Source organism: Mus musculus, chromosome 17, assembly GCF_000001635.26.
Source record: "Mus musculus strain C57BL/6J chromosome 17, GRCm38.p6 C57BL/6J".
Lineage (NCBI taxonomy): Eukaryota > Metazoa > Chordata > Mammalia > Rodentia > Muridae > Mus > Mus musculus.
The window spans coordinates 87,310,420-87,336,418 of NC_000083.6; the positions used below are offsets into that span (position 1 = coordinate 87,310,420).

The 25,999-nt window shown below is 52.3% G+C and overlaps 1 protein-coding gene across 5 annotated transcripts in view; it reads left to right on the plus strand.

Moving 5' to 3' along the window:
* The window catches only part of Ttc7 (tetratricopeptide repeat domain 7), a 98,963-nt gene that overhangs the window by 27,612 nt on the left and 45,352 nt on the right, over nt 1-25,999 (plus strand). For 3 of the 5 annotated variants that reach the window (XM_006524201.4, XM_006524202.4, NM_028639.3), the window contains 6 exons: nt 10,984-11,062; nt 12,019-12,176; nt 12,705-12,768; nt 18,904-19,041; nt 19,606-19,689; nt 23,848-23,952. In XM_006524201.4, coding sequence (XP_006524264.1) covers nt 10,984-11,062; nt 12,019-12,176; nt 12,705-12,768; nt 18,904-19,041; nt 19,606-19,689; nt 23,848-23,952 — 628 coding nt within the window. Of the gene's footprint in view, nt 1-2,679; nt 2,886-10,983; nt 11,063-12,018; nt 12,177-12,704; nt 12,769-12,794; nt 13,271-18,903; nt 19,042-19,605; nt 19,690-23,847; nt 23,953-25,999 lie in introns of those variants that run through there. The other 2 variants (XM_017317451.1, XM_011246415.2) reach the window with 2 other exon arrangements.

A 25,999-nucleotide genomic window follows, 5' to 3' on the forward strand; every position in this document is an offset into this window, starting at 1 on the left:
AAGCAGTATGTACTTTAGAGTAGGATTTTGTTAGTTTTTTAGAAAGGGGAAAATAAATCTATACGTGTATCCATCCACAGACAAGAGACTCCAAAACATTCCTGGTAATGTTCCAGGGCAGGGGCCACAGGTTTCCCTCTGAAGGGCCAGTGAGGGGCTGAAGGTTAAGGTGGTCGGCAGTGATTGCTGGCTTTGACCAGACTTGCCTATATAATCCCCTCCATGAAAACCAGCTCTCTCGGAGCCAGTGCACATCCTGCTGCCAGAGCTTGAGTGGTCAGGAGCGTGTCCCCTCTCTAAATCCGTGCCTCCACTTGTGAACCAGCAGGCAGCGCCAGGACCATGTCTGCCTTGCGGCACGGTGGGTATTAAACCATTAAATGAGCACCTGTCACTGCCAGGATGCTGCTGTCATGACTGCTTGGAACATCAAAACCAGGAGCACTGTCAGCTACTTTTAGTATTTTTTAAAAGATTTATTTATTTATTATCTATAAGTACACTGTAGCTGCCTTCAGACACACCAGAAGAGGGTGTCAGATCTCACTATAGATAGTTGTGAGTCACAACTGAGTCATGTGGTGGCTGGGATTTGAACTCAGGACCTCTAGAAGAGCAGTCAGTGCTCTTAACCACTGAACCATCTCTCCAGCCCCTTTAGTATTTTTTTTTAATGCAGTTCATGGTTGGATAGGCTGCTAGCCTGGATAAAAGTTCTATACCTTTAATTTTTCTTATCTTAGGCTCTTAAGTACAAAGCTAGGAGTGCTGGGGTCCCCATTTGACTTAGACATGTGGATCTGAAGGCCCAGAAAGCCCAGGCAGCTCTCTGCTCAGGGTGGGGCTGTCCACAGCCCTCAGCTCCCCAGACCACCTGTAGCTATGGAGGGGCCCCAGAGCACACAGACACTGAGAGGCCGAACTGTACCAACCCTCCTCCACATCTGTTGTTGTTGTTGTTGTTGTTGTTGTTGTTGTTATTAGTGCTTCTTCAGTTGCTGGTCATCAGAGACAGTGGTGTAGACATTGGGTTCCTCTTTTTACTGCCTAGAGACTGTAGCTTGGGTCCGCCATTGTCCTGGCCTTCCTTGACTCAGATGCTGACATTCCTCCCACACCCACCACACCTCTGGCAGTTCCCTGCCTTGGAGCCTTGAGGAAAGGTCAGGGGTCATTTGTTTAAGGCTGTCAGCCCCTTATGAAGGAAGCCCAGTGTGAACCTCCACAGCAGATTGGCTACAGCCTGCATCTAAATAAAGCTGTCATTAGAACAGCCACACTCACTCACTCATTCATTCATTCATTCATTCATTCATAAATTGTCTTTCTGCAGATCTGAGTAATTGGAGACCTTAAAGAAAACCAGTATTTCCTTTTTTGTTGTTGTTTTTGAGGTGGTGGAGGGGTTTCAAGACAGAGCCACACTCTGTAGCTCAGGCTGTCCTGGCACTCTCTAGGTAGACCAGGCTGGCCTCAAACTCAAAGAGATCCTTTTCCTGCCTCTGCCTCTTGAGTGCTGGGATTGAAGGGGTGTACCACGACACCCATCTTTATTCCCATCTATACTTTATGTAGAGCTTAGGCGTCAACAGGACAGTTAGCAGGACACAGACGAAAGGGAGGACTTGATAAATGGATCCCTGTGCAATCAAGTCTGTAGGCAGGGACAGTTGTAATGAATACCCTCTCCCCAGCCATTCATTTAGTACATAGTCTTTAGAACAATTGGTGTTACTTAAGTCCATGCTAGAGTTCCAGCAGGCATTTGTGAAGTGCTCTGCTTGCATAGTTTAGTGTTCCAACAGGTCTCTGAGGTAGACCTTACTTAGCCTCTCGACCTCTCTGATGGGAAACGGAGGCAGGCACAGAATACAAAAGTAGCTTGTCCTGGCTGGAGCTAAGATCCCGCCTGTGGGTCTATCTGAGTGGTACGTGGAGCTGCCATTCCTTTTTGAACTCTACGCAGCCGAGGGTGGTCTTGAACTCTCAATCTTTCCATCTGCATGTTCAGAGTGCTGACATTACAGGTGTGTGCCACTACAGCCCTGGCCCTCTGACTGCACTGATCACGGTCTGTCCTGTTCCTATGCCTTACCCAGCCCTCCAAGTGCCTGGGGCTTAGCGCCGGCCGGCCGGCTTCCCAGAGCCTGTTCACGCTTGGCTGACGCTGTGGCCAGGCTCCTGATGAGGAAAGTCAGTCACGAAGGGACTGGAGTCAAAGGCAGCTCTGTGACCCCAGTGAGTTCCTTTACTCGCTGGCTCTACTCCTTGTCACATCCAGGGACTGTGAGAGGCCAGTGACAGGGAATAAATGGACCTAATCTTTGGTGGGAAGTGGTGCTGTTACCGCCCTCCCCCCCACCCCCCACACCATGATACCCTCTCCTCTCTCCCACTCTCCTTTCCTCACTTCCACTCTGCCAGTATAGAAGTTAAAACATGAAGGACAGCCAGGAGGGACGGAGAGAGAGCAGCTGATTATCAGGATCTGTTGACTGCCAGACTGGACTATGTACTTTGTAGATTCTCCTCTGAAGAAGGTCGTGTGGCCCCACTTCACCGCTGAGGGACAGGAACTTGAACCCCACCCACCAAGCCTCTGGTCTAGGTGTGAGTGCCCTTCAGCCTCACCCCTCTCTGAGGTTTGGGGTGTGGAAAGGCAGCCTGGCCACCTGAGGAGTGTGGAAAAGACTGTGCCCTGGTTTGGTATCCAGCGCCTGTGAATGGATCTTCGGGGCATTAACTTGGTTCCTTTCTGTAACTCAGTCATGTGTTCTGAGGGTGGATCTGGCTGTAGATCCTCCCTCCTCCCTCCTCCCTCCTCCCTCATGTACACCAGATCCCTGTTTTCTTCGACTGCATTCCGCATACTCAAGCAAGAAAATGTGAGTGAGAGTGGGTCTACAGGGTACCCCCCCCAGGGGTAGAGGCGTTAACTAGTCCACACTTCCTCTGAAAGGGCAGGTCAGTTCTGATGCTTTTTTGTTCTGTGTGACTGGGCTGGCTCCCCTCCCTTCATCCCTTTTGCCCCTGAAGCACACAGTTCATTCCCAGAAGCCAAGAGACTGGCTCCACCCTAACCACGGCTCATAAAGAGGAATGGAAATGAATCGTCATTTCTTGTCAAGTAAACAGCCTGGAAGTGAGTAGAAGTCCCGGGGACTCGTGTCCCGGGGACTCGTGGCAGTCACTCTGCCTCTGTCACCAGGACTCATGGCAGTCACTCTGCCTCTGTCAGTTCCCTGTGGCCCCCTGCAGATCAGCCCTGGCTTCTTGTGCTGGCAGACCAGCACAGACTTCCTTGGAGTGGAAGCTGCGGCGCTCTGGACCCACCTGGGCTACAATCGTTTCTCACACTAGCAGCAGCTGTTAACTCTGTGTGACAGGCAGAGAGGGTGTTGCCTTCTGTGCGCTTCTGGGAAGGAGGAACATATACATTCCTCGTCTTACTAAGGAGAAGAGGAAGAAAGGAATCGGTCTGAAGTCGAGGCCATTAGAAAGCATGCAGAGCCTTGGAAGCTGGCGTGGACCTGAGTCCATCCAAGCCCTCCCTCCACCTAACGTTTTGCTCACTATATAATCCTGTGATTACATATAGCTGCCCACAACTGGTCTGCGTTAGCGACCTGAGTAATTATATATTATTGTCCTTTGGCCAAAGCTGTATACTCCTTGGGGAATCACAGGCTCTAATATTGTTCTTAAACAAATGTGTTTAGTCTCCTTAGCCCAAAGTTTCTTTTAAAACTATTTTGGTTTGGGAGACTGTCTTGGCCGTGGTAGGTTTCGTCAACATCTCTGGCCTTTAACCCACTAGATGCCAGAAGCACCCCGCCAAGAATGACAACAACCAAAAATACATCCACGGGCACGGGTGGATGCTGAGGTGGGAAGCAGGCAGCCTCCAGGGGAGACCCATCGTCTTAGCCTAAAGGGAAGACATTCTAGGGTAGAGGGGTAGCTGCATTGGTTATGGCCCTGAACATCTGAGTTCTCGGAGTCTCTGGGAGAGCAAGAGAAAGCCCCTCGGTGTGGGAACTTTCCACACCAGCCCTGACATCACCCAGCAGCTCACTCCCTAAGAGCCCCAGGACCCCCTGTGTACCCTTGCTCTGTGGCTGGACCTGTGAACAGGTTCAGGCGGGGCCAGAGAGTCAGGGAGTGGGCTGCTGCCTGGGATGGGGTGGACTCCAGAGGTGGCTGAGGGGTGTAGGGTTGGAGCTGGGAGGTGCTGCTGTGTAGAAGAAGGTTCCTGTAGGAGTCTTGGGGGTGGAGCCTGAGTCCTGGGGGTGGAGTCTGAGTCCAGGGGTGGAGCCTCTGCTGAGAATGGGGTGGAGCTAAACCAAGGAGGGGCGCCTATTGGTCTCACAGAGCACTCACCTACCCCCCTGCCTTTGCTGCCCCCTGCTTAGTCGGGTCTTGTCCCTGTGCACAAGAGGTGGCATTCACTTGATCCCCACAGCTTCTCTCATATTCTGATCTTCCAGAAACCTCCGCCCCTTTCATGCTGGCCAAGTCTGGTGCCCGATTACTCATATGTCTGAGTGACATTCACTTTTTCCAGGGGCCTTGCCCTGTTGATTTAGCAGCTGATTCCCTCCAGATGGTCCTGTCTTTTGTGTTATGGTAATAGTGCTTCCTAACGGAGCTCAACTAGAAAGCCTGAGCAGAAAAAAACATCCCATGAACAGGATGGGGGCCAGAGAGCCTGCAGCTTCACTTCCCCTCGGAGCCACGAGAGGGCAGTCATGGATTCCAATTGGAGTCCGGCCCCAGGCGGTTCTTTGGTACCTGAGCCTCCGGGAGGGGGCACCTACTGAATGCTGGAGGAGGGCTTTGGTAGCCAACTGGACCTAGAGTCCTGCCTGTAGAGGAGCCCCAGGAAGAAACCTGGGCCTGCAGGGAGCAGCTCCAGGGGTTAGGCAGAGGACTGGGAGGAGGGTAAGGCTCACGACCTGAGCTGGGGAAGCTGGCAGCCCTGTCTCTGACCACAGCAGGCCTGAGAGCCCTCCCTCAGGCACCTGCCAAAAACAGGAACAGGAACAACTCTGCCCCAAAACCCATCACAGGCACGGGGACGGTTTCTTCTCTGGGTTGTTCCCCTTCTTTCTGCCTAGAGCTGGCAGAACCCATTTTCTGCTTAGGTCGAGGTGCGTTTGAGCCAGGTGGTCTGTGTATTTTATCATGCATTGCTTTAATCCCTAAGGCAACAGGTATTTCACACTGCACCCCAAACAAGAGAACAGGTGCTTTCCAAGGGGGTCGCCTCGCTGCTGCCCCTGCCTAGGTGGCTCCTTTAGCCCTGTAATCAATGAATCAGTCAATCAATAAATCAACCCCATTCTCCCAAGTTGCCCTAACTTGTCTGCCGGGAGTAAACTCTGAAGGCGAAGTGCACTTTAGGTTATCAGCGGTGGTCTTGCTTTTAGCGGCCACGTGCGTGTTTGTGTCTGCAGGCCTGGGGGAGGGGTACAAGTTGTTCTCACTGGGTTCAACCTGGAAGGCTCACTAGCAAAGCTTGTGTTGTCTCCCAGTTTTCTGTGTCTGCTTTGGGGGTGGGGGTGGGGGACAGGAGGACCTCTCTGAGGGCACGGCCTGTATCTGTTGTTTGTGCCCACTTCCCCAACGGCGTGAAGTGCTGCCTGACATCCTCTGTCTTTCATGCTCGGCTTGACTGTCAAGGTGGAAGTTTTGGTTTTGAGGCCGGTGATTTGGGTCTGTGGTGAAAATGAGCATCTGGATAATGGTTGAACGTCACCCGACCTTGTCCTCCAGTGGCCTCACTATTCTGGGTACTTGACCAGAGATCCCTCATGGACGTGCCAGCCCTCAAATGGAGACGTCTAACTAGAGTTGTATGTAGTATCCTCTCGACGACCAATTCTTACTAATATATCATTTTATTTCAAATCATACTCTCACCATTAAGCACCTACTGTGTGCAAAACACTTGTTTTTGACGAGTTCCCAGGAAATGAGGTGAACAGCAGGAGGCAGACTACTTATCTGTGGCCGTGGGTGCGATAGTCAGTCAGTCCGATAGTCAGTCAGTCCCTCAGCCTCTCTCGTTTGCTTCATGATGACTGCCAATGACAAACAGTGCAGCTGACCAGGTACTGAGCGTGCAGAAGGCACTTTGTAAATGGCATAGCGAACAAACGGAGTGCCAGGAGCCCTGGAGCACAGATGGCCAGTAGAGGGAAGTGTGAGAGTTTGTGAGAAGACCGCCGTTGTCTTTCTCCAGGGACTCAGAGCTGAAAGTGCTGGGTGTCTGTCGGCCATTGGCCTTGGGCACGTGATGCCCAGAAAGACAGGCATTGTCCAGGCTTAAGTTTTCTATTAGAAGGGGTTGGGGTGCGAGTATTTTATTTAGTTACGTATATTTGCTGGTGTCAGGAGGAATTGCAGGTCCCCTACACACTTGGCAAGTGCTCTACCATGGAGCTGCAGCCTCTCCCACAATAGTAATTTCTTTTTTGAGAGAGAGAGAGAGAAAGAGAGAGAGAGAGAGAGAGAGAGAGAGAGAGAGAGAGAGGATTTCTGTAGCCCTGGCTGTCCTGGAATTCACTCTGTAGACCAGGCTGGCCTTGAACTCACGGATCTGCTTGTCCCTACCTCCCGAGTGCTGGGATTAGAGGTGTGAGCCACTATCACAAGCTCACACTAGTCATTTCTTCAGAGCATTATGGGTATCAGGAGTTCTGCTTGAACTGGGGTAATGAAGCCTTATGAGAAATTTTGAAGGCTGAAAACTGTCAAGGGCTTTGGAAAATGTGCTGCACTGCTGGCTGTGGGGGTAGGGGGACTGCTGTCCTACTACGTCCCACCTTCCTCCTGGAGTCCTATGCTAGCTGAGCTGCTAACACCCCCACCACCCGCCTCTTGGCCAGTTGGACCTGACCTTAGTTGCAATAACCGGCTTCCTGGCTTCTCCTCATGCAGCCCGTTTCTGGGCCAGGGTTTGTTTGAGGCTCTGTTTGGATACTGTTAAAAGTGGGCAGCTTGGCTCACAAAGGTCATCAGGAGAGACCAGAACAAAGAGATCTTTCAAGCTGGCTTCTCACTGGGCAGCCAGAAAGGGCCAGGGAAAACCCCAGCTCCACCCGGCACAGACAGCTGCAGGTTGGGCTAGGTTTGCTCAGGCTGTGGCTGTCTGAGCCGTTTGAGAATGCCCCCACCTAGACATTTCTTAGAGGGGCAAGCTGAGGCAAGGGGTATTCTTAGCACGGGAGAGCCAGGCAACCCAGGCAAGGATTCCAAATCTCCTGTGTGGCCCTGGCCACTGGAACCTCTTGTATGGATTGTTTCTTTAAAAGCGGTCGATATAAATTAGGATTTACTCAAAACATGCCTGAGGGCGATGATTTACTTAGCAAAAGAGTTCTCAGGAGCCTGTTCAGATGTCAAAATCTCTTACAGATCTGAAAATTATTTAAAAAGCTAGCAGACCTTTGGGATGTAGGGTTGTGTTTGAATGCAGCATTTCGTCCCCGTGTGTCCTGGGAGTGGTCAGTGCTTAGATGTCAGCCCCATGTGTCCTGGGAGTGGTCAGTGCCTAGATGTCAGCCCCGTGTGTCCTGGGAGTGGTCAGTGCCTAGATGTCAGCACCCCTTCCCCAGCGTCCGTCCGGGAGTGGCCTGTCTGCTGGTCCTGGCATGTGAAGCCTCTTTGGCAGTGACAGAGAGGACAGTCCCTCCTGTGGCTGGGGAAGAAGAGACATTAGGCACTGTTGGCTCCTGCCTCCTGGTAGCAGCCCGAGCCAGGCTGCCAAGGAAGAGGCTGCCAGGCCTCCCGTAGAGTGGAAAATCACCCACAGCCCCAGGAGTGGCCTGCCTCTTCAGAGCCACGGAGTTCTAGGCAGCCCCAGGGACCAGCCTGCCTCAGCCTGTGGACGCAGCGTCCACCCTCCTCCCTAACCCTCTCCCCACCTCATGTCCTTTTTTTCTTTCTCCTATAATCCACTGCATTCAGTTTGTATTTAATATATGCCCCTGGGTGTGGGACCATCCACTGGCATCCACTGGTCAAACCAGTAGCCACACCCTTAAAGAAAACCAACTCTCCCTTCTCCAGAAGAGAAGTTATCACCTGTCAATAACTCCTCAGTTAGGGATGGGGGTTCATGGGCATCTCCTCCATCCGTGCTAGAGTGTGGTCGGGCTTCATTTTGTTCATGCAACCACAGATGCTGTGAGATCACGAGTTACAGAAGTCCTGTCAATCTAGAAAATACTGCTTCGGTCTGGTCCTCTCTGGCCTCTGGCTCTTATGAATCTTTCTGTCTCCTCTTTGATAATGACTCTTGAGTTTTGATGAGGGGTGGGGGCATAGAACTTGCATTTCTTTTCTACATTTCTTTAGATTTATTTGTTTTTTACATGTATGAGTATTTTACTTGCATGTATGTATGACATATGTTTACCTATGGAGGTCAGAAGAGGGGGTCAGCCAGGCATGGTGGTACACGCCTTTAATCCCAGCACTTGGGAGGCAGAGGCAGGCGGATTTCTGAGTTCGAGGCCAGCCTGATCTACAGAGTGAGGTCCAGGATAGTCAGGACTACACAGAGAAACCCTGTCTCGAAGAAAAACAAACAAACAAACAAAAAACCAAAAAAAAAAAAAAAAAAAAAAAAAAGAAAGAAAGAAAGAAAGAAAGAAAGAAAGAAAGAAAGAAAGAAAGAAAAGGGGGTCAGGTTGTGAGCCACCTGTGGGTGCTGGAAACTGAACCTGGGTTCTGTGTAAGAACAGTAGGTGTTCTTAACCATTGAGCCATCTTCCCAGCCCCTGGGTTCTGTGTAACAGCAGTAGGTGTTCTTAACCATTGAGCCACCTTCCCAGCCCCTGAACTTTCATGTCTAACAAGTCCTTGAGACTTGTTAGACTGTTGGTCCAAGAACTGACAGTTCTTTGAAAAGCTCAGGTCTGAGGCCTCATTTCCTACCGTGTAGACAGAGGGCCTTTAGTAATAAGCATATCGGAATTAAGTGGCACACACACTAGCTTGTAAAAATTACTTCTCTGCTTAAAAATACTTCTGTGCTTAATATATTTTGAGACACAAAAACAAAAACCACCAACAAACCCATGATTTCAAGTATTTGTTTTTAAATTAGAGTGAGATATCTACTAAATAAAAAAAGGAAGATAGCCAGGCATGGTGGCACACGCCTTTAGTCCCAGCACTCGGGAGGCAGAGGCAGGCAGATTTCTGAGTTCAAGGCCAGCCTGGTCTACAGAGTGAGCTCCAGGACAGTCAGGGCTATACAGAGAAACCCTGTCTCGAAAAACAAAACAAAACAAAACAGAACAAAAGAAGGAAGATATAGATATACCCAAAAGTATTACCTAAACAATAATACTTGGGATGGACTAGTAGTAACATCTGAGAATGTAGCATGCCAACAGGAATCTGCAGACACTGGGCTGAGCATAAGCCTGTATTTTGCAGATGAGAGCATGGCCACAGAGGTAAGCTTGCTTCCCTGATATGGGACAGGGGTAGGAACATTGTCTTGAGCTATCAGGAGGCTGAGGTCCCCTGCCTGCTCTGTGCTGGCTTCTTCTGCTTGTTGGCTGACCTAACTCCAGGCCTCTTTGTCTACATTCTTATGCTTACACACAAAGGTCTGCATTTATAACCTTGGGAGCTTGTGTGGGTTTGTTGTTGTTTGTTTGTTTGTTTTAAGTTTCCTAGAAGGCAAAAGAACTTACTTGATCTCTCAGTCTTTTGCTATTGTTAGGCTCCCAGGCTTCGAAGCCTCTGGGGACTGAGAAGGTAGGGGTGACAGCGGCTTCCAGGTAACCAGCTACAGGTTGGTCCCTGCAGCTTCTGCTTTCCCTTGTCTGGTGTGGTTCCAGGAAGCTTCTGACAGGGTGAACAGAGCCAGCCTCGGTCAACTCCTGATGAGCACACAACTGCTTCATAGGAGCTGCGGTGGCCCAGGGCTTCAGGAACACACGAGACAGTGCTTGGCCCCAGGAAGCCACGGCCTGCGTCTTACCAGCCGTGGAAAGTGACCTTGCGGGTCAGTGTGTGCTTCAGCAGAGGAGCTAAGATGTACACAGTGCTGTGTGAATAGAGAGTGGGTCATGGAACAAGGAAGGATGCTAGAACTGTTATTTTCAAGGATGGCGGGGGAAAGGCTGGGGGCACTGGGTTCCTGAGACTTGACAGGAGAACTACGGTTATCCAGCAAAAACTTGCCTGTGTGGTGGGGAGCTGAGAAGTGGGAGAGGAGGAGAGCCAGACAGTTCCAGAAGGCCAGGCTGAGAACTGCCACTGGATCCTTCCACCAAAGGACCCGACCTCAGGTGAATGCTCCAGGAGGGGGGGGGGTTCCCCAAGGATCCTGAGACACCCCCCCCTTTCAAACTGCAGGGCACAACCTATTTGGGTTACACAATGGACCAGGTATGCTACAGGCAGCATTTTTAAGAGGCAGAGTTAGGCAGAGGGACGGGTTGGAGCGTGTCAGAGTTGACTACATGCAGATATTGGGTCAAGAACTCAGTTTTCTATAAGGAAAGCGTGCACAAATAGTGAGCTGTGCTGTGAGGTGTATTTCTCAGTGTGGGTCATACTGTAACACCTTGAGGGAGTAGGCTTGGTTGGCGTGGTCATCAAGGTGAGGCAGGCCCTGGTGGTAGGGACCAATGACCTGTTACCGTGGGTACAATGAAGAAGCCATAAAGTTCAACACAGCCCAAGGCACTTGGACCAAGGTGACATCTTGTTTGTAGTACTGGTGTCTTGGTGCCTAGTTGGGTATAAATCAGAAGCCCGAGTTGCTGGGGGTTCCTCCCACGGCTTATCCGTCCTAGACCTCGAGGGTCCTGAAGTTACAACTCTGGCTTTCATCCCACTGATTGAAGGTGTTCAAAAATGACTCAGACAGCCAGGCAGCCTGTTAGTGCTGGACTCTGAGGGGATCTGTGGAGCTCAGCTAGCAACGGTCCCACTTTCTGTTGTCCTCTCCCCCAGGAATATTGTGAAAGGCATGAGGGAGCTCCGGGAGATTCTGAGGACTGTGGAGACCAAAGCGACACAGAACTTCAAAGTGGTAATGTGGCTGTTGGCTGCGGCTGGTTTATGCAGAGGTCAATTTGGGTGGGAGGCAACACAAGCCCTAGCGGGAGGTCCCTGACCTCACATGCGTGCCTGTGCCCTCCTTCTTCTGCTCTCAGCAGACATTGTTAATTGATCCCAGAGTACTTTCCCACCAAGCCTGGGAGGCATTCTCTTCATCTCTTTTTCATCAGGGCATTGAAGATGAGATCATGAATTGCTAGCATGAGGTCAGAATTGAAGTCTACCACCATCCCTTGCATGAGCAAAACTGTCCTTATGAGCTGTGGTATTGCTCACTTTTATGTTTTGTTTTAATTTATTTAATGTATGAGTGCATTATCTGCATGTACACCTGCTTGCCAGCAGAGGGCATCAGGACTCATTATAGATGGATGTGAGCCACCTTGTGGTTGCTGGGAATCAAGACCTCTTGTCTGGAAGAGCAGACAGTGCTCTTAACTTCTGAGCCATCTCTCCAGCCCTTCTTTATGGTCTTAGTGAATGGCATCGACTCTTCCTTTTGTGTCCCAGCTTAGGTCTGTGTTCTTAGACCTTTGTCCCTCCAGGATCAGGGCCATGGCTGCTTTTTATTATTCTCATAGGAATTTTGGGTCAACTGTCAGTCTCTAGACAGCATCTGGTAGGCAGCCTCCTACCTTCCCCCACCTTCTAGAAGGGACTGCAGAGTCCTCAGTGGGTAGAGCCAGGCAGAGAGGAGAGGAGAGAAGAGGAAAAGTGCAGTGGAGGGAACAAGGTCATACTGGGAGATGTGGGGGCTTCCTGCTGCAGGGCCCGAGCAGTGAGGGACTTAGAATTGAAGTTGTGGGGCCCTCCAGAGGCCCATCACAGCATGCAGTGGGTGGATTTGCCAGTTGGGAAACAGAGGGCCAAGCAGGCAGGCAAGCTGAAGAAGTCTGAGCCCAGCCTGCATCTCTCCCTCTCTTCCAGGTGGCCGCCAAGCACCTGGCAGGGGTCCTGCTGCACTCCCTGAGCGAGGACTGTTACTGGAGCCCCCTGTCCCACCCTTTGCCTGAGTTCATGAACAAGGAGGAGAACTCTTTTGTCACTCAGACTCTTCGGAAACCTCACCTCTACGAAGGGGACAAGTGAGTCCCACCTGCCCTGTTGTAGCCCACCGGTCTCACGATGCATCCAGGTTCTGTTCCCGGCCGGTGGCCGGTCATTGTACCCTGCTTTCCCAGCCCCCACCCTGTACAGGACCAGGCAGACATTTGAGAGACTAAGGAAGATGGTCTCTGGTGGGGTTGGTGGGGGGAATCTTCATGGCTCCCCGAAGCCACACATTTGGAGGTTCCTGACACACCCCTTTGATGTGCCAGTTGAAGGTGACGTCTGTAGTCACCAGCAGGGCCTCTTGCTTTCTCCCCATGCCACAGGCTGGGGATGGATATGGATAGATGAGCCATTTCTTCTGCTAGGTAGCAGCAGCCTTTCAGGTTCAGAGCCCTGGGGCTTGTTAGAAGCTGCGCCTGGTATTCGGTGCCTGTGAATTATGCAGGAGAGGGTCACCTTACCAGGCTGATGTTGACTCAGGGCACGAGGACCGCTTGGGGGGCCAGAGGTGCTGTTGATGCGGGCTGGGCTGCAGCCAGGGATGCTGTTGTGTTTTCCAGCCTCTACTGCCCCAAAGACAACATAGAGGAGGCCCTCTTGCTGCTGCTCATCAGTGAGTCCATGGTAAGCCCCAGGCACAACTGACCCCAGTGGGTTGAGGTTATGGAGCGCGCTGGGATAGGCAGAGGCTATGCATGGCTTAGCCAAGCTCTGCCTCCCAGGGATGTCCAGAAGGTATGAGCTTCTTGCTTCTTATACACACACGCACACGCACACACTGCAAGTCTGGCTTTTTAGTCTTGGATTTAGCCACACTAGCTCTGCTGGGCTATGCTGAGAGATGTAGCATCTGTCACCAGGTGGGTAGGGACTGAGTGCGTGTGAATCCCTCTTCTGGGATTACAAAAACTGGTTGGTTATCACGAGTCAGCAGTCTGCACTGAGCAGCCATGAGCTGGGTGCTGTGATGTCGTAAGAGAACAGAGAGGGAGCTGAAGGAGTGTGCATTTGGAGGCACGACCCCTGGATCCGGGCTCCAGCATTGCACATGTTAGCTGAGGGCCAAGGGCAAATCCTTCAGACTCTGAGAGCCTCAGTGTCCTCTTCATAAGATGGTAACTCACAGGTAAGTGTGGATAGAATTTACAGTCTTGCAATAGTTATGGTTATCTGCTTTGTGCCTGGCCCTGTCCTAGCAGCCAGAGATGGAGCAATAAGCAAAATGGAGACAAGCCCCTGCCCTCATGGCGTTCACATCTTAGTAAAGAGCAGTTTCTCAGAGACCCACCAGGCCTTCCTTAAACTCCCCTTCCCTCCACCGATGTTCTTTTCATTTCGCTCTGTTTTGAGACAGGGTCTTGCTATGTAGCTTTGGCTGGCTTGGAACTTACTATGTAGACCAGGTGGGCCTTGAACTCACGGGAGATCCACCTGCCTGTGCCTCCTGCATGCTGGGATCGAAAGCATGCACCACCATGCCTACCACATTCTTTTTTTATTAATTTGTTTATTATGTCTGAGTCTTGTGTATGTGAGCTTGTACACCTCAGTATGTGATTTCAGAGCTCAGAGGACAACTTGTAGAAGCCAGGTCTCTCAGTACATGGATCCTAAGGACGCGATTCAGTCACCCCCTTCACCCACTGAGCCATCCTGCAGACTCCTGCAGTTGGATTGTTGATTGGCTAGAAAGTGGACTGTGGGGTGTGTCAGGTCTTGCAGCGTGGCCTCTGCGCCTGAGGGATTTTCCTCGCCTTCTTGCTGCTGACTAGTTTTGGCTATAGTCAACAGGCTCGTGGAGAAACCTCTAGAGCAGCAGCTGGCAGCCTTGGCTGTGCCTTTGCGGCATCTCTCAGACTGACGGCGGTAAAAGCCACTCCTGCCATGCAGCCTCGGCCACTGTCCCCGCTGCTCCTCACTCCCAGTACATCCAGAGCCCCATCCGGCAGAGGATATTTATGTTTTGTTTTTAGTGTTGTAGCCCCACTTTTATGGTTGGGAACTCAGAGAGTGGTTGTCTAGGATCTACATTGCTTGTCTGATGCCGGCATAGGGCTTTCATTCTGTGTGAAAAGATGAGGGAACATGTCTTCAAAGAGATAAATAGAAATCACCAGTGTTTTCCCAGTAACATAAGGGATTTGATATATGACTGTTTGAAGATTTGTGTTTTGGACCCTGTTCTGTGTCTTTAGGGCACCAGTTACCCACCAGCCACTATCTGTGCTCACACGTATCTAATTCGCCCACCCACCAGTGTGCTCCCACCTCGAGCAGTGAGGGTTAAAGCCAGCTGAATCCTTGCTACTGTCTTAGTTGAGCTGGGGAAGAATGCTTTGCTGGTGTGGCCTCTCAGAACTGGATGGTACAAGGGTGGAGGGTGGAGGCATCTCCGGGGACAGGGACCCTACACCTTATCAAACCAGCTCTGTGTTGTACCAGTATCAGGTGCCCGGCTGTGCAGATCCTGTATGTGTCGTTCAGAACTAAGCAAGCGTCTTCTCTCCCTGAACCCGTGTCTCATCTGTAAGATGGAGTTAATAAAACCTCCGTGGAAGAAGTCTGGGTGGTGTCTTAGGGTTTTACTGCTGTGAATAGACACCTGACTTACAGGGTCAGAGGTTCAATCCATTATCATCCAGGCAGCATGGTGCAGGAGGAGATGAGAGTTCTACATCTTCATCAGGAGGCTGCTAGAGGAAGGCTGACTTCATCCAGGCAGTTAGGATGAGGGTCTTAAAGCCCATGGCCACAGTGACACATCTACTCCAACAAGGCCACACCTTCTAATAGTGCCACTTCCTGGGCCAAGTATATTCAAACCAGGTGGATAAGAAAATGAACAGAGCTACCTCTTTGGGTTGATCAAAGTGTGTTTTCGTCCTGGGGAGGGAGGGGAACCTTGATTCTGACTTAGTTACTTTTGAATACATGTAGGTTTTCATCTAGTTGGACATTGGGTGCATTAGTGTGTTGTTTTAAAGAAAGGGGCTTCCCAGGCAAGGTTCCATGTGGGGCTGAGCAGATGACACACGGTGTCCCAGCTTTTGGCTCCTGGTTTGCTCAAAGGCGGTCGAGGGAGGACTTGCTCTGCAAGAAGGCTGCCGGCTCGGAGCCCGTGGTTCAGTACCCGTGACAGGAAGACTGTGACATCTGCCACAGGAACTGTGTCGCTGGGTAGATGAAACCTGTCACAGAGCCCGCTAGAGCTCTTGGCTCTGTGAACCAGCAGCGTAGAAGCTAGTGGTAATTATGTCTGCCAATGGGGGACACCAGCAGGAGCAGAACAGGACAACAGGACGTGTCCTGGGAGGGGGGGCGCGGGGCGGGGAGACGCTTCTTTCCGGGAGTGATTGTTGGGGTGCCAGCAGCAGCAGGTCCTGAGGCTCACTTGCCTGATGTCTCTCAAGGGGGCTTTGGGCATCTGGCTTCAGAACCGGTCTTTGCAAGGAGACAGTACTTTATTGGGGACACCCTGCCTGCATTTTGCTTTGGTTCCCTCTTCAGCAAAACCAGCCCAAGGCCTCCAATACAGTCAGTAAAGCCTGCTATAAACACTCTCTGAGAGGGACCTAGAGTCAGGAAAGCGGCTGGGGTGGGTCCAGGATTAAGAGGAGGACAGGGCTGGGCAGAGGTGAAGGTCAGAGCCCGCTGAGCCACAAGCAGTAGAGATTGGGAACTGCCAGGATAATCATCCACTTAGTGTTCAGGAAAGTACCCGGGGCTGGTGTGGCATTTCAATGTTCGTCTTCAGGCCCTCGGGCCTCCTCTAGGAAGGTTATGTTTGTCGCACTGCTGTCTGGGTTCATGAGCCAGATGAATTGATGCGAATGAGAGCTCCCTGTCTGAGAGGCTTACACCTCAACTGGAGTTGTGCCTGCCTGAGGAAATGAGCTTCCCTGGATTTGTCTCAGGGCAACAACGAGCAGTGGTGGGTCCTGAGGACTGTAGAGCCATAGATGATGGGTGTGGGGCTGGTCTCCTGGCAACCTGAAAGCTCTAGTCTGGGGGAGGTTATCCTGGGAAAACCACCAGAGAGACAGAGGGGTAAGGAATAGGAACACCTCTGGGGTCCTGCCTAAGGACCATTGCTTGACTTAATAAGGACAGAGCATCCCACAGCGGGAGCCAAAGGCTGGGTGTGGGAGATACAGCAGTGTATAGTAGACAGGGTGGGCAGGAAAAACCCAGGGAGAGTAGTCACTGTTACCCCGCGAACAGCACAGAGGATGGTGGGAGGGAAGACAACACAGTAGCTGTGTATTTACACTAACAGGTATGTTCACCTTACTCACTGCCTTGGGTCTGGAAGTCTTCACTGGATCTGAAGTCTTCCCCATGAAACCGGGACTCAGGCTGTGTATGTAGCCAGGAAAGAGAAAGAGCGGGTTGGGTCTACCTCTGGACAGGCTACTTATGAAGCCTGTGTGACCTAGGGTCAGTGAGCCCAAAGAGGAGGGATGGGGAAGCTGGGGAGGGACTGTAAGCCTAGTGGTGGCACCCCCTGCCTCTGAGGCCTGCCCTGGCTCAAGCCACATGTGAATTCATGCTCCTTTGTGGCTCTCGGGCCAAGTACCCAGACTTCCCTTTTCTCTGCTCCAGGTTCCCCACCCAACTCCGTTACCATGGTTACATACACAGGCACTGCCCAGCAACCAGCACTAGCCCAGCATACCGGGTTTTGTAATCCTGTTCCTAAAGCCGCCGGTAGCAGCTGGGCGGGCAGACCTCTGCTTCAGGCTGTTCTGTGGTAACCATGTCCCCTCCTGCACAAAAGCTCTAAGGACCCCCTAAGAGCATGCTGTCACTGCTGTCAGCCTGTCGAGGGGCCGGGTCATCAGGAGGACTTGCCCAGTTTCATCTGCCCCATCACACCCAGTTCTGGAAATCTACCCCCAGTGCACATACTAGACCCACCCAGAGGCCTGCCCTCTTAGGGTAGGTTCTAGAGTAGACAAAGAAGGAGTTTCTATGCGAGCCCAGAGTAGTCTTCCTGGGACATTGCTTGCTGCACAGAGGTGGATTTATAAAATTCTGTGTTTAGCAACTCAACCTAGAAATGGCATGCCCTGTCACACAGAGTGATGAGCCGGCTGGGGCTGCGAAAATCCTAGTGTATGAGTCCCAGGGAGGCAGATGCACGGTGACCAAGGTGACCTGCCTTGAAGACAGGAAACAGTAGTGAGTGCTTTGTGGCTGGAGAGACATCAGGCAGGGAGGAGCAGACAGAGAAGGGAGTTTAAATGCCATTCCGAGGACAGCGGTGACAGCGTACTCCGCAATATGCTCCAAACATGGCTTCTGTGCACGGTGGATTCCCCAGCCCTTGAAAGTTGCCCAGTGAGGCTCCCTCTGCCTCAGAGATGCCACCCTTACAGAACACCTGGCTTATCCCTTCCTCCAGCTAGAGTCCAGCATGCATGTGCAGATGCATCCCTCCTGGATCTGTTCTTCATCCCCATCCCTCCTCCCCTCCTCCCTCCTCCCCTCTTCCCCTCCTCCCTCCTCCCCTCCTCCCTCCTCCCCTCTTCCCCTCCTCCCTCCTCCCTTCTCCCTCCTCCCTCCTCCCCTCTTCTCCTCCTCCCCTCTTCTCCTCCTCCCTCCTCCTTCCTCCCTCCTCCTCCCTCCTCCCTCCTCCCTCCTTCCTCCTCCCCTCTTCCCCTCCTCTCCTCCTCCCTTCCCCACGGCTGCCTGGAGGAGCCCATCACCCACGGTCCCCACTGGGTGCCTGGAGCTAAAAAGCTGCTGGAGGTGGAGGAGTGAGGAGGAACATTGCCAAGGACGAAGCACAGGTTGTGTTCCCACGTGGCTGTGTGGGTGGGTTTCACCGGGAAGGAGAGGATTTCTTGGCACTTTCCCTTCCTTAACTGTTTGCAGTTCCTGGCTAAGTTTAACAGGCTGGCTCTAGCAGTGATCTCTCTGAGGATTTCCTACCAATCCTGGTGCCTCCTCCCAGGCCATCCTCTCCCTGGCCATCTGTGTTTCTTGAGGAGGAGGAATACAGACCACCAAGGAGCTTCAGCCCCTTGCCTACAGGAGGGAGGGCGGCTCCATGCGGAGACAAACAGTGAGAGTGACTGGTGGGCCGGATGGGGCCTTGGATCTGGTGGGATACTCAGGTTTTAGGGTCTATCTGGCAGGCCAGTGCTTGGTTGACATGACAGCCACTGAGAACCAAAGTAGACTCAGACAGGGAAGGCGAAGCTAGATAAAGAAAGACCACTTTGACTGAAGGAGAAGATGCTGGGAGGTACCAGCAGGTGTGTGGGGCCAGATCTCAGCTTTGCTAAACACAGCTATAGGAATGTATGAGAGTCCCTTCAGACCCCAGATGTCCCTGCTCTGTAAATCCTGGAAGAAGGAGAGAAAGGATCTGATGCTATCACGTGTGATGCTAACTAAGCGGGATTGCGGGATGCCAACAGCTGACGGATACACTCACACGAAAGGCAACATGGCCATGGCACTGCCCTCGCGGCCTCTCGCGGTTTGGAACTCACCGAGTTCCAAAATGAACACTAGGACCTTAAGCTTTAGGATGATCCCCTCCCCCACCTGGACCAAGGATTTTGTCTTTGGAGAGAGCTTTGCGGGAACAGGGGAGGCCGTTTCCGAGGGTGTGGTCAGCTTCTGGGCCTGTGGCAGCAGTGAAATGCAACAGTGAGTGAGTGGGGTTACCAGGTTGGGCCCCTGTGAGGGCCATCGGATTTTTTTTTTTTAACCCTCACCGTGTTTCGCCAAACTCCATTTCACCTGCAGGCAACTCGGGACGTGGTACTGAGTCGGGCACCAGAGCAGGCGGAGGACCGGAAAGTGAGCCTGCAGAATGCTTCAGCCATTTATGACCTCCTGAGCATCACGCTGGGCCGGCGAGGCCAGTATGTCATGCTATCAGAGGTAGGGTCAGTCACTCAGCCTACCTCACTTCCTGGGAACTTAGTCATTCACAGAATCACATGAGGTGACCGTTGGTCTTTCCCCACTTGCCCTTTTCTCTCAGACTGGCCTGCCTGTCACTAGCCCTGTGACCTCCACATCAGCCACCCTGGCCTCTTTCACGGTTCACTTTCTGCGCAGTGGGGGTCATTAGAGACCTTACCTTATGGTGGTTAGGAAGAAGTTGATACGTGTAAACATACACGTGCTACACGGGTATCACTACCGTGCCCCGTGATAATAAACACTAGTTATTTTTTATTTCATAAGCCTTATTTCATTTGCACATCCAAAATGGCTGTCTGAAGCCATCCATGTAGAATGGAGGTGGGCACCTAGGACTACAGAGGGTGAGACAACTGTCGTGCCTCATCACAGTGCCTGTGTGCAGGGGCTGGATTGTCCCTGTATTCCCAGGCTGCCCTGCGGCCCTCTGAAGGCAGCGACTCGGGTCATGGTTAGCCTGTGAGGGACGAGGCAAGCAGGCGGCTGGTGGGGCAGTGCTGACTGCGTGTTCCTCCCCAGTGCCTAGAGCGAGCCATGAAGTGTGCTTTTGGAGAATTTCACCTTTGGTACCAAGTGGCCCTCTCCATGGTGGCTTGTGGGAAGGTAAGGCTGGGGCTGTGGGGGCGGGGGTTTGCCCGACGCCTGCTCCGATCTCTCCTGGGGGTGGTGTCTCAGAGTTTGGTGCTGGAGACGTTGGTGGCCCAGTATTGGGATGACTCCCTGAGGTGGATGGGGAAGGCGCTGTGTTCACGTGCTAGCGATGGTGAGCGTGCCCATGCGCAGGTGTGGGCGTGGGTGTTTCTCTCTTCCTGTGGTCCGCCACGGGGTGTTTGCAGTTGGGAGTCGGGAGCGTGCCTAAGAGGGTCGATGATAATGATGATGATGATGTAGCAAGAGGTGCCTGGGTGGAGGCAGCAGAAGAGCCCAGCTCTGCCCAGAGCCAGGGTAGGCAGGCATTCGCCCTCCATCTGCCCAGCACCTGCTCCAGCATTCCTGATTTTTGCTCAGATCAGAACGATGCTTATGTAAGCCTCTATTTTAAGCAGAGACATGAAAGGAGAGGCTTTCCGGAGCTGGGGGCTGAGGGAGATGTGTCTGAGGATGCTATGAATGCAGGAAACAAGGTGGTCTGAGCTCACAGACTGTTTCAAGAGCTGTAAATACCCAGAGCCCTTTTGTGGGGCTGAGGGAATTCCCTCGCCCCCTGCCCATCTGCGCTACATTCCATTTCTAGCCCCACAGCCTCTCCGAGGAGGCCTTCCCAGTGTGCCAGTACCGCCTCCGCGGATGGGGGCTGCCGCCAGCCCTGGGTCTCTTCAGTAAGACAGGCCAGGGCCTGGCAGGGAGGAGGTTCAGGCGCTGCAGGCTTGTCAGACTGTCTGCAGAGCACAGCCAAAGTCAGCGGGGAGGCTCCTCGGGCATCCTCTGCTGGGTATCTGCTCTTCCCAGCCCTTCTCCATCACAGGGCCCACCTCCCAGAGCATCTCAAAGTCACAGCACAACCGACCTTGGCTCTGCTCAGCAGGGAGTTATCAGAACTCCGGGAGAAATCCGAATACAGACAGGGCTGGCCCTGCAGGATTGGGGGGACACTCCCTAGGAGCAAGCAGCACGAGATGAATGGAGAGGAGGAGGACAGCGGGCACTCCAGGCAGAGGGCAGTGTGAGCCGAGTGGGAGGGGCCAAACGACCGTAGTGCAAACAGAGCTATGTAGGACTTGAAGGAACCAGCCTGTCTAGGGAGTAACAGAAGGCTGGGGGGGAGGGGGGGTGCGGCGGGACCTGATGCGGATCCTGCATACACAGCAGCATGGGACAGCTTCTTCCTGCTTTCCCCCAAACAGGAAACACCTTTAGCCTTAGCATAGCGGAGATGAGGAACAACCTAGAGTCCTGCAGTGCTCCCGGGGAGGTGGATTTTTTTTAAGCTACCCCCTTTAAAAACAAACAAACTAACTAACAAACACAAAACAAAAGAACAAAAAACTATCCATGAAAGCTTCAATTTCGAGAGAGTTCCTGGAGGCCCCAGCCTCAGGAAAAGGACCCACAAATGTGGGATCTTTCTCCTCCTTATGGGGAAGCTGGACCCAAAGTGGTCCAGACTCCGGCCTCTGGGAAGCCATCACCTACTCTGGCTCATTCATGATCCAGCAAGGTGGGCATGGGGAGTTGGAGTGGTGAGCAGTTCCTCATATCTGAGGCTACACAGGCTGCAGACATTGGTCTTCTCCCACCCATGCACCCAGTGCACGGGAGACTGTTGTAGAAGGCATTCTCCAATCCCACCGCCCTGAGAATCCTGCATGCCAAATCCATTTGCCTGACTATCCTGGCAGACCTCAAAGGAGTGGCTGGCCAGAGCTTGCCTTTGCTGAGCCCAAGGTAGGAACCCAGGTTCCGTACCTTCCAGAAGGTACGGCTGGGCAGATATAAATATGCCTCATGCTTCACCCCATAGGAATAACGGATGAGTTCTGTGGCATGATTTAGGTCGCTCCCTCTCTTGGTCTCCATGCGGCAGTTTCATTGGCTGTGTTGCTAGGTAACCAGCATGGGGGGGGGGGGGAGAAGAAGCCTGCTGCTCCTACTGCTGGGTCCTCAGATGGCTCCTTAAATAGCAGTGTTTTTCAGTCTGCATGGGGGTGGGGTGGGAAGGGATGGGGTGGAGTGGGAAGCAGTGGGTGGACTGTGGAGGGTCAGGACTAGAGAATCCTGTTTCCAGGATGCAGAGGTCAGGAGCTGAGGAGAAGCCTGAGGCTTGCTGGGGTGTGTAGATTTAAGGACAGTGGTGAGGAATTTAGCGTGTCACTCCCGGGAGAGCATCTCCGAGGAGGTGGACCCTGGCAGCTACCAGTCTTCCCTAATGTAGTCCACACTGAGAACTCCTGTTGTGCCCGTTGTTTTCTGGTCCTGGCTTTGAGCTTGTCCTAGCTTAGAAAGATGGGGGATTTTGACATTTGTTTTCTTCCCTGTCACCCCTCTTTCTGTGATCTCCTGGAGGGCTCGTCTGTCTGTCTGTCTGTCTGTCTGTCTCTCTCTCTCTCTCCCCGGACTCCATCACCGCAGCCCAGTACTGAGTCCAGGGCAGGCCCCGGATGAATATGCCTACAGTTAGTGGCACTAGAAGCTTGTTTGCCTCAATCGATTTGGAGCTCAGGGACAGGGTGCCAGCACTGGCCACCTCAAGGCAGATGACATACCAGGAGTGGAAACAAGGAGGAATTGTACAGCAAGACAGGAAGCCAGATGGGGAGGAACTTGAAGTGTTCATTTGATACCAGCCCCTTGCAAGAACTATGAGAACAATGTCCAGTTCTTTTAGGGCACACACAGTGACCGTTACGCATCCCCCAGTAGACCCCCCATCTCTTTGTGGTTCTCCAGCTTGGGACTAACCACTCTAAGAAGGAAGCCTCCAGCACGTGCATTCTTGGAGAACACACTCAGAATGGGTGCAAACCGTAGCTCAGTCAGAGCCCCAGGAAATACTGCGACACCGGCTGGAAGAAAGTTCTTCCATAGATGGTGGGGAACCTAGAGGTAACCCGGGGGTGGTGGAAACACACATTCCAGTCATCCTACTGCAGGCAGATGAGCCTGCCAGAACCCTCCTTTCCATAGTGGCACTCCCAGAGTTCCTAGGGGAAAAGAGGGCTGTGTTAAAGGAGCTTAGCCCACAGTAGAACCCAAAATGTGGTGATTGCTGTAGTTACACACATAGACCTGAGAGTCACGGGTGACTAGAAGCTTACATGCCAGGAGAATTACTGTTCTCTCCTGCAGAATGTGTTAGATTCAGGAAGCATAAGGTTCTGGGTACCAGACCACAAAACTGGACACACACACACACTCCCTCATAGGGTAGTGTTTAAGAGTTAGGCCCAGGTTGTGTTCGAACCTTGGTCACTTACGGGCTTTGAGCCAGCTGCTTGGCTTCTTGGCTCTCTTCTCAGTTGTAGTGCTGCCTGTCTGGTAGGGATATTGTGAAGATCCAGCACTCTCATGGAGAAGTTAGCGAACTCTCTGTAAAGGGGTAGTCAGTTTGAACTGACTGTTAATAGCCTGTCTGTCTCGTCCGTTCTGCTCCAGTGTGGTGTCATGCGGCACACAGTTTGTACTAACAGGCGTGAATGAGTGCCAACTTGACGTTATTACAAAACCAACCCCTGAGTTAGAAAAATGCCTGGAACATGATAAAATATGGAGTATTTATTATCTGTCATTCCTAATTGGAGTGGTTGACATACCTGTCTGGGCCTGGATACCCTTCCTTTCTGACCCTCCTCAACTCTCCTCAGCAAATCCTGGTTGAGTCCTAGAGCCTTGAGGGGCCTCAGCTTCCTGTCTGGAGGTCTCCCTGACCCTCCTCCCCACCCCCCCCCCCCCACACACACTGTCTCACCTTCCTTTGTCCATCTGTCCAGTCCTGTTTCCGGTTCTCTTCTCTGAGGACAGGGTTAGAGCCCCTGTCTATTCTCAAATCTCTGTTTCTCATGTGAATCCTCTCTGTCTGTTATCATGTTAGGTGTTGTCATATCACCTGAGGGTGAGCTTCGTGGTCTCCATTCTCCAATGGAGGGAAGCAAGGCTCAGAGGACTCATTTGCAGTGAACATCACTGGGCCTCCTCCCACTGGGCTCTCTTTCTGGGGTACAGAGCAAGGACTGTCGGGAGAACTACCCCCGCGAGGGCATAGGGCACCCTAGACGTGGAGACCTAGGGTGACCAGTGATTGTGTTCCCTACTCTTGCCCTGCAGTCAGCCTACGCCGTGTCGCTGCTGCGTGAGTGCATGAAGTTGCAGCCCTCGGACCCCACGGTACCCCTGATGGCTGCCAAGGTCTGCATTGGGTCCCTGCATTGGGTGAGTGCCACGTGAGATGAGGGTATGGTGGGCAGAGCCCAGGTTTGGTGACCTCCTGGGGAGGACGCTAGCAAGTGGGAATGATGTGGGGGTGTTTGTAGTAGAAGACAGGGTGCCACCTTTGTGTAGGGACAGGAGGCCCCACTAGCCTCTGTCTTGACAGCATAGCTAGCCCCAGTTTCCCAACTGGTATCTGATTGTGGTTCAACTTTGAAATGTGATCTTCAGAGAGTCAAACAGATGGGAAGTAGGAGGGATGGGGGTGGCAGGTAAGACCTCAGAGTTACCTAGACCCACCTAGAGGTAGACCAGAAAAGAGGCTGCAGATGACTTCATAAGTATAAAGAAGGGAGGGGCCGAAGTCAACTCTAGCCTGAGACAAAATAAAGATGGCCTCCTTGTAGCTCCGTCTTTGTTCTTACTGAACCCCTAGAATTTCCTGGATCCTGCTGTCTGCTCAGCTGATGGCCTTTACTGGGGGGACTCTTGAAAGTATCCCCAAAAGGTCAGTAGCTTGAAGCAGTGAGAACACAGAGGGCCTTGGGTCCTGAGCCCAGGTCTTTGATGGGCTCAGACCCAGGACACTGGACCCTAGAGAGTGCCACTCCGACTTGTAACTGTCCAGATATTCTTCCCTTTGGTCCCAGTCAGCTTCCTGGTGTGAGGGAGAGCCCGTTCTCTATACTCTGAGTGACACAGAGCAAGTTCATCATCCCTCACACCTGTCATCTGGTACCCCCACATATCCTCTCCAGCAGGCTAGGGAGCCCCCATTCTTTCCTCTGCATTTAGAATCCAAAGCAAGCGCCCACTCTGCTGTGGGTGGTGTGCAGCTGCAGGCTGCAAGGGTGCCGGCTGCAGAGTCCCGGGCCGAATCCTTGCAGCCAAGGGTGCTGGGAGCTGAAGGCGTGGGGGACTGAGTCACCCGACGCCCAGCTCTGACTCCTCATCCCGGGCTGAGAGGGAACCTTGGGTTCATCCCTTAGATGAAGCCTAAAATACCCATGTCTCTGGGAGCAGGGCTGCGGAGGGCACATGTGATCCCTGAGCTGCCAGCTCCGAGGAGCCGTGAGGCCACCAAAGGCGGCCCTTGCCAGGAAGCCCTAAATTTAGGTCTTCCCACCATGGAGGAGCCGTTTCCCTCCGCAGCATAATTATAGTGATTATGTGCATTCAGATTACATGGTAATAAAATTAGGATCAAATCAGTCCAAATTGAAATCAGATGAGTTAGGAGCAAAGTAATCAATGACAACATAAATAGAAAAGCCCGAAAGGAAGCTTACACATGGAGACTTGTCACCAGAAAATGGGAGGAAGGCGGGCTGTTCCCGGAGACTGAGAATAGTCTGAGTGTTGGCTGTAGGAAGGCTCTCTTTAGGGGAGTAGGGATAAGGCCGAGCTGGGCAGCCTTCCTGACTGGGATGCTTCATCTGGACATCTCCCACCCCCTCTTCTTTTATTACAGTTAGTTTTCATTTGTTTTTGCTCTATGTGGCTGTTTTTCCTTCCTGTATGTATGTCTGTGCACTGTGTGTGCAATGCCCACAGAAGCCAGAAGGGGGCGTTAGGTCCTCTGGGACTGGAGTTAGAGATGGTTGTGCACCACCATGTGGGTGCTAAGAATTTAACCTAGCTCTTCTAGAAGAACAGTCAGTGCTCTTAACTGCTGAGCCACCTTCTGAGCCCCACTTTGGACCTCTTAGAGTCTGGTTTATACTCACCTTGGGCATGGGTTGAACTGAGGTATGCTTCTCTGGGGCAAAACTCTGTTGTTTCTGAGGCCAATGAGTGATGCTGGTGAGTATCTGGGCCCCTGCCCTGCAGGAACCTGGTCTCTTCACTGTGGCCTTTGCCTAGTGTTTCCAATTACGTACCTTCTGCACTTGCTTTGCCTTGCTTTCTGGCCACAAGGCAAATTTGGGGCGCAGATAAAACAGAAGATGTAGACGTTTTCTTGATTCCCTTCAAACACATTTAAAAATGATTTAATTTTAAAAGTTGGAACCTCTTCAGGAGACATAGAGGACAGGGCATGCGTGTATAC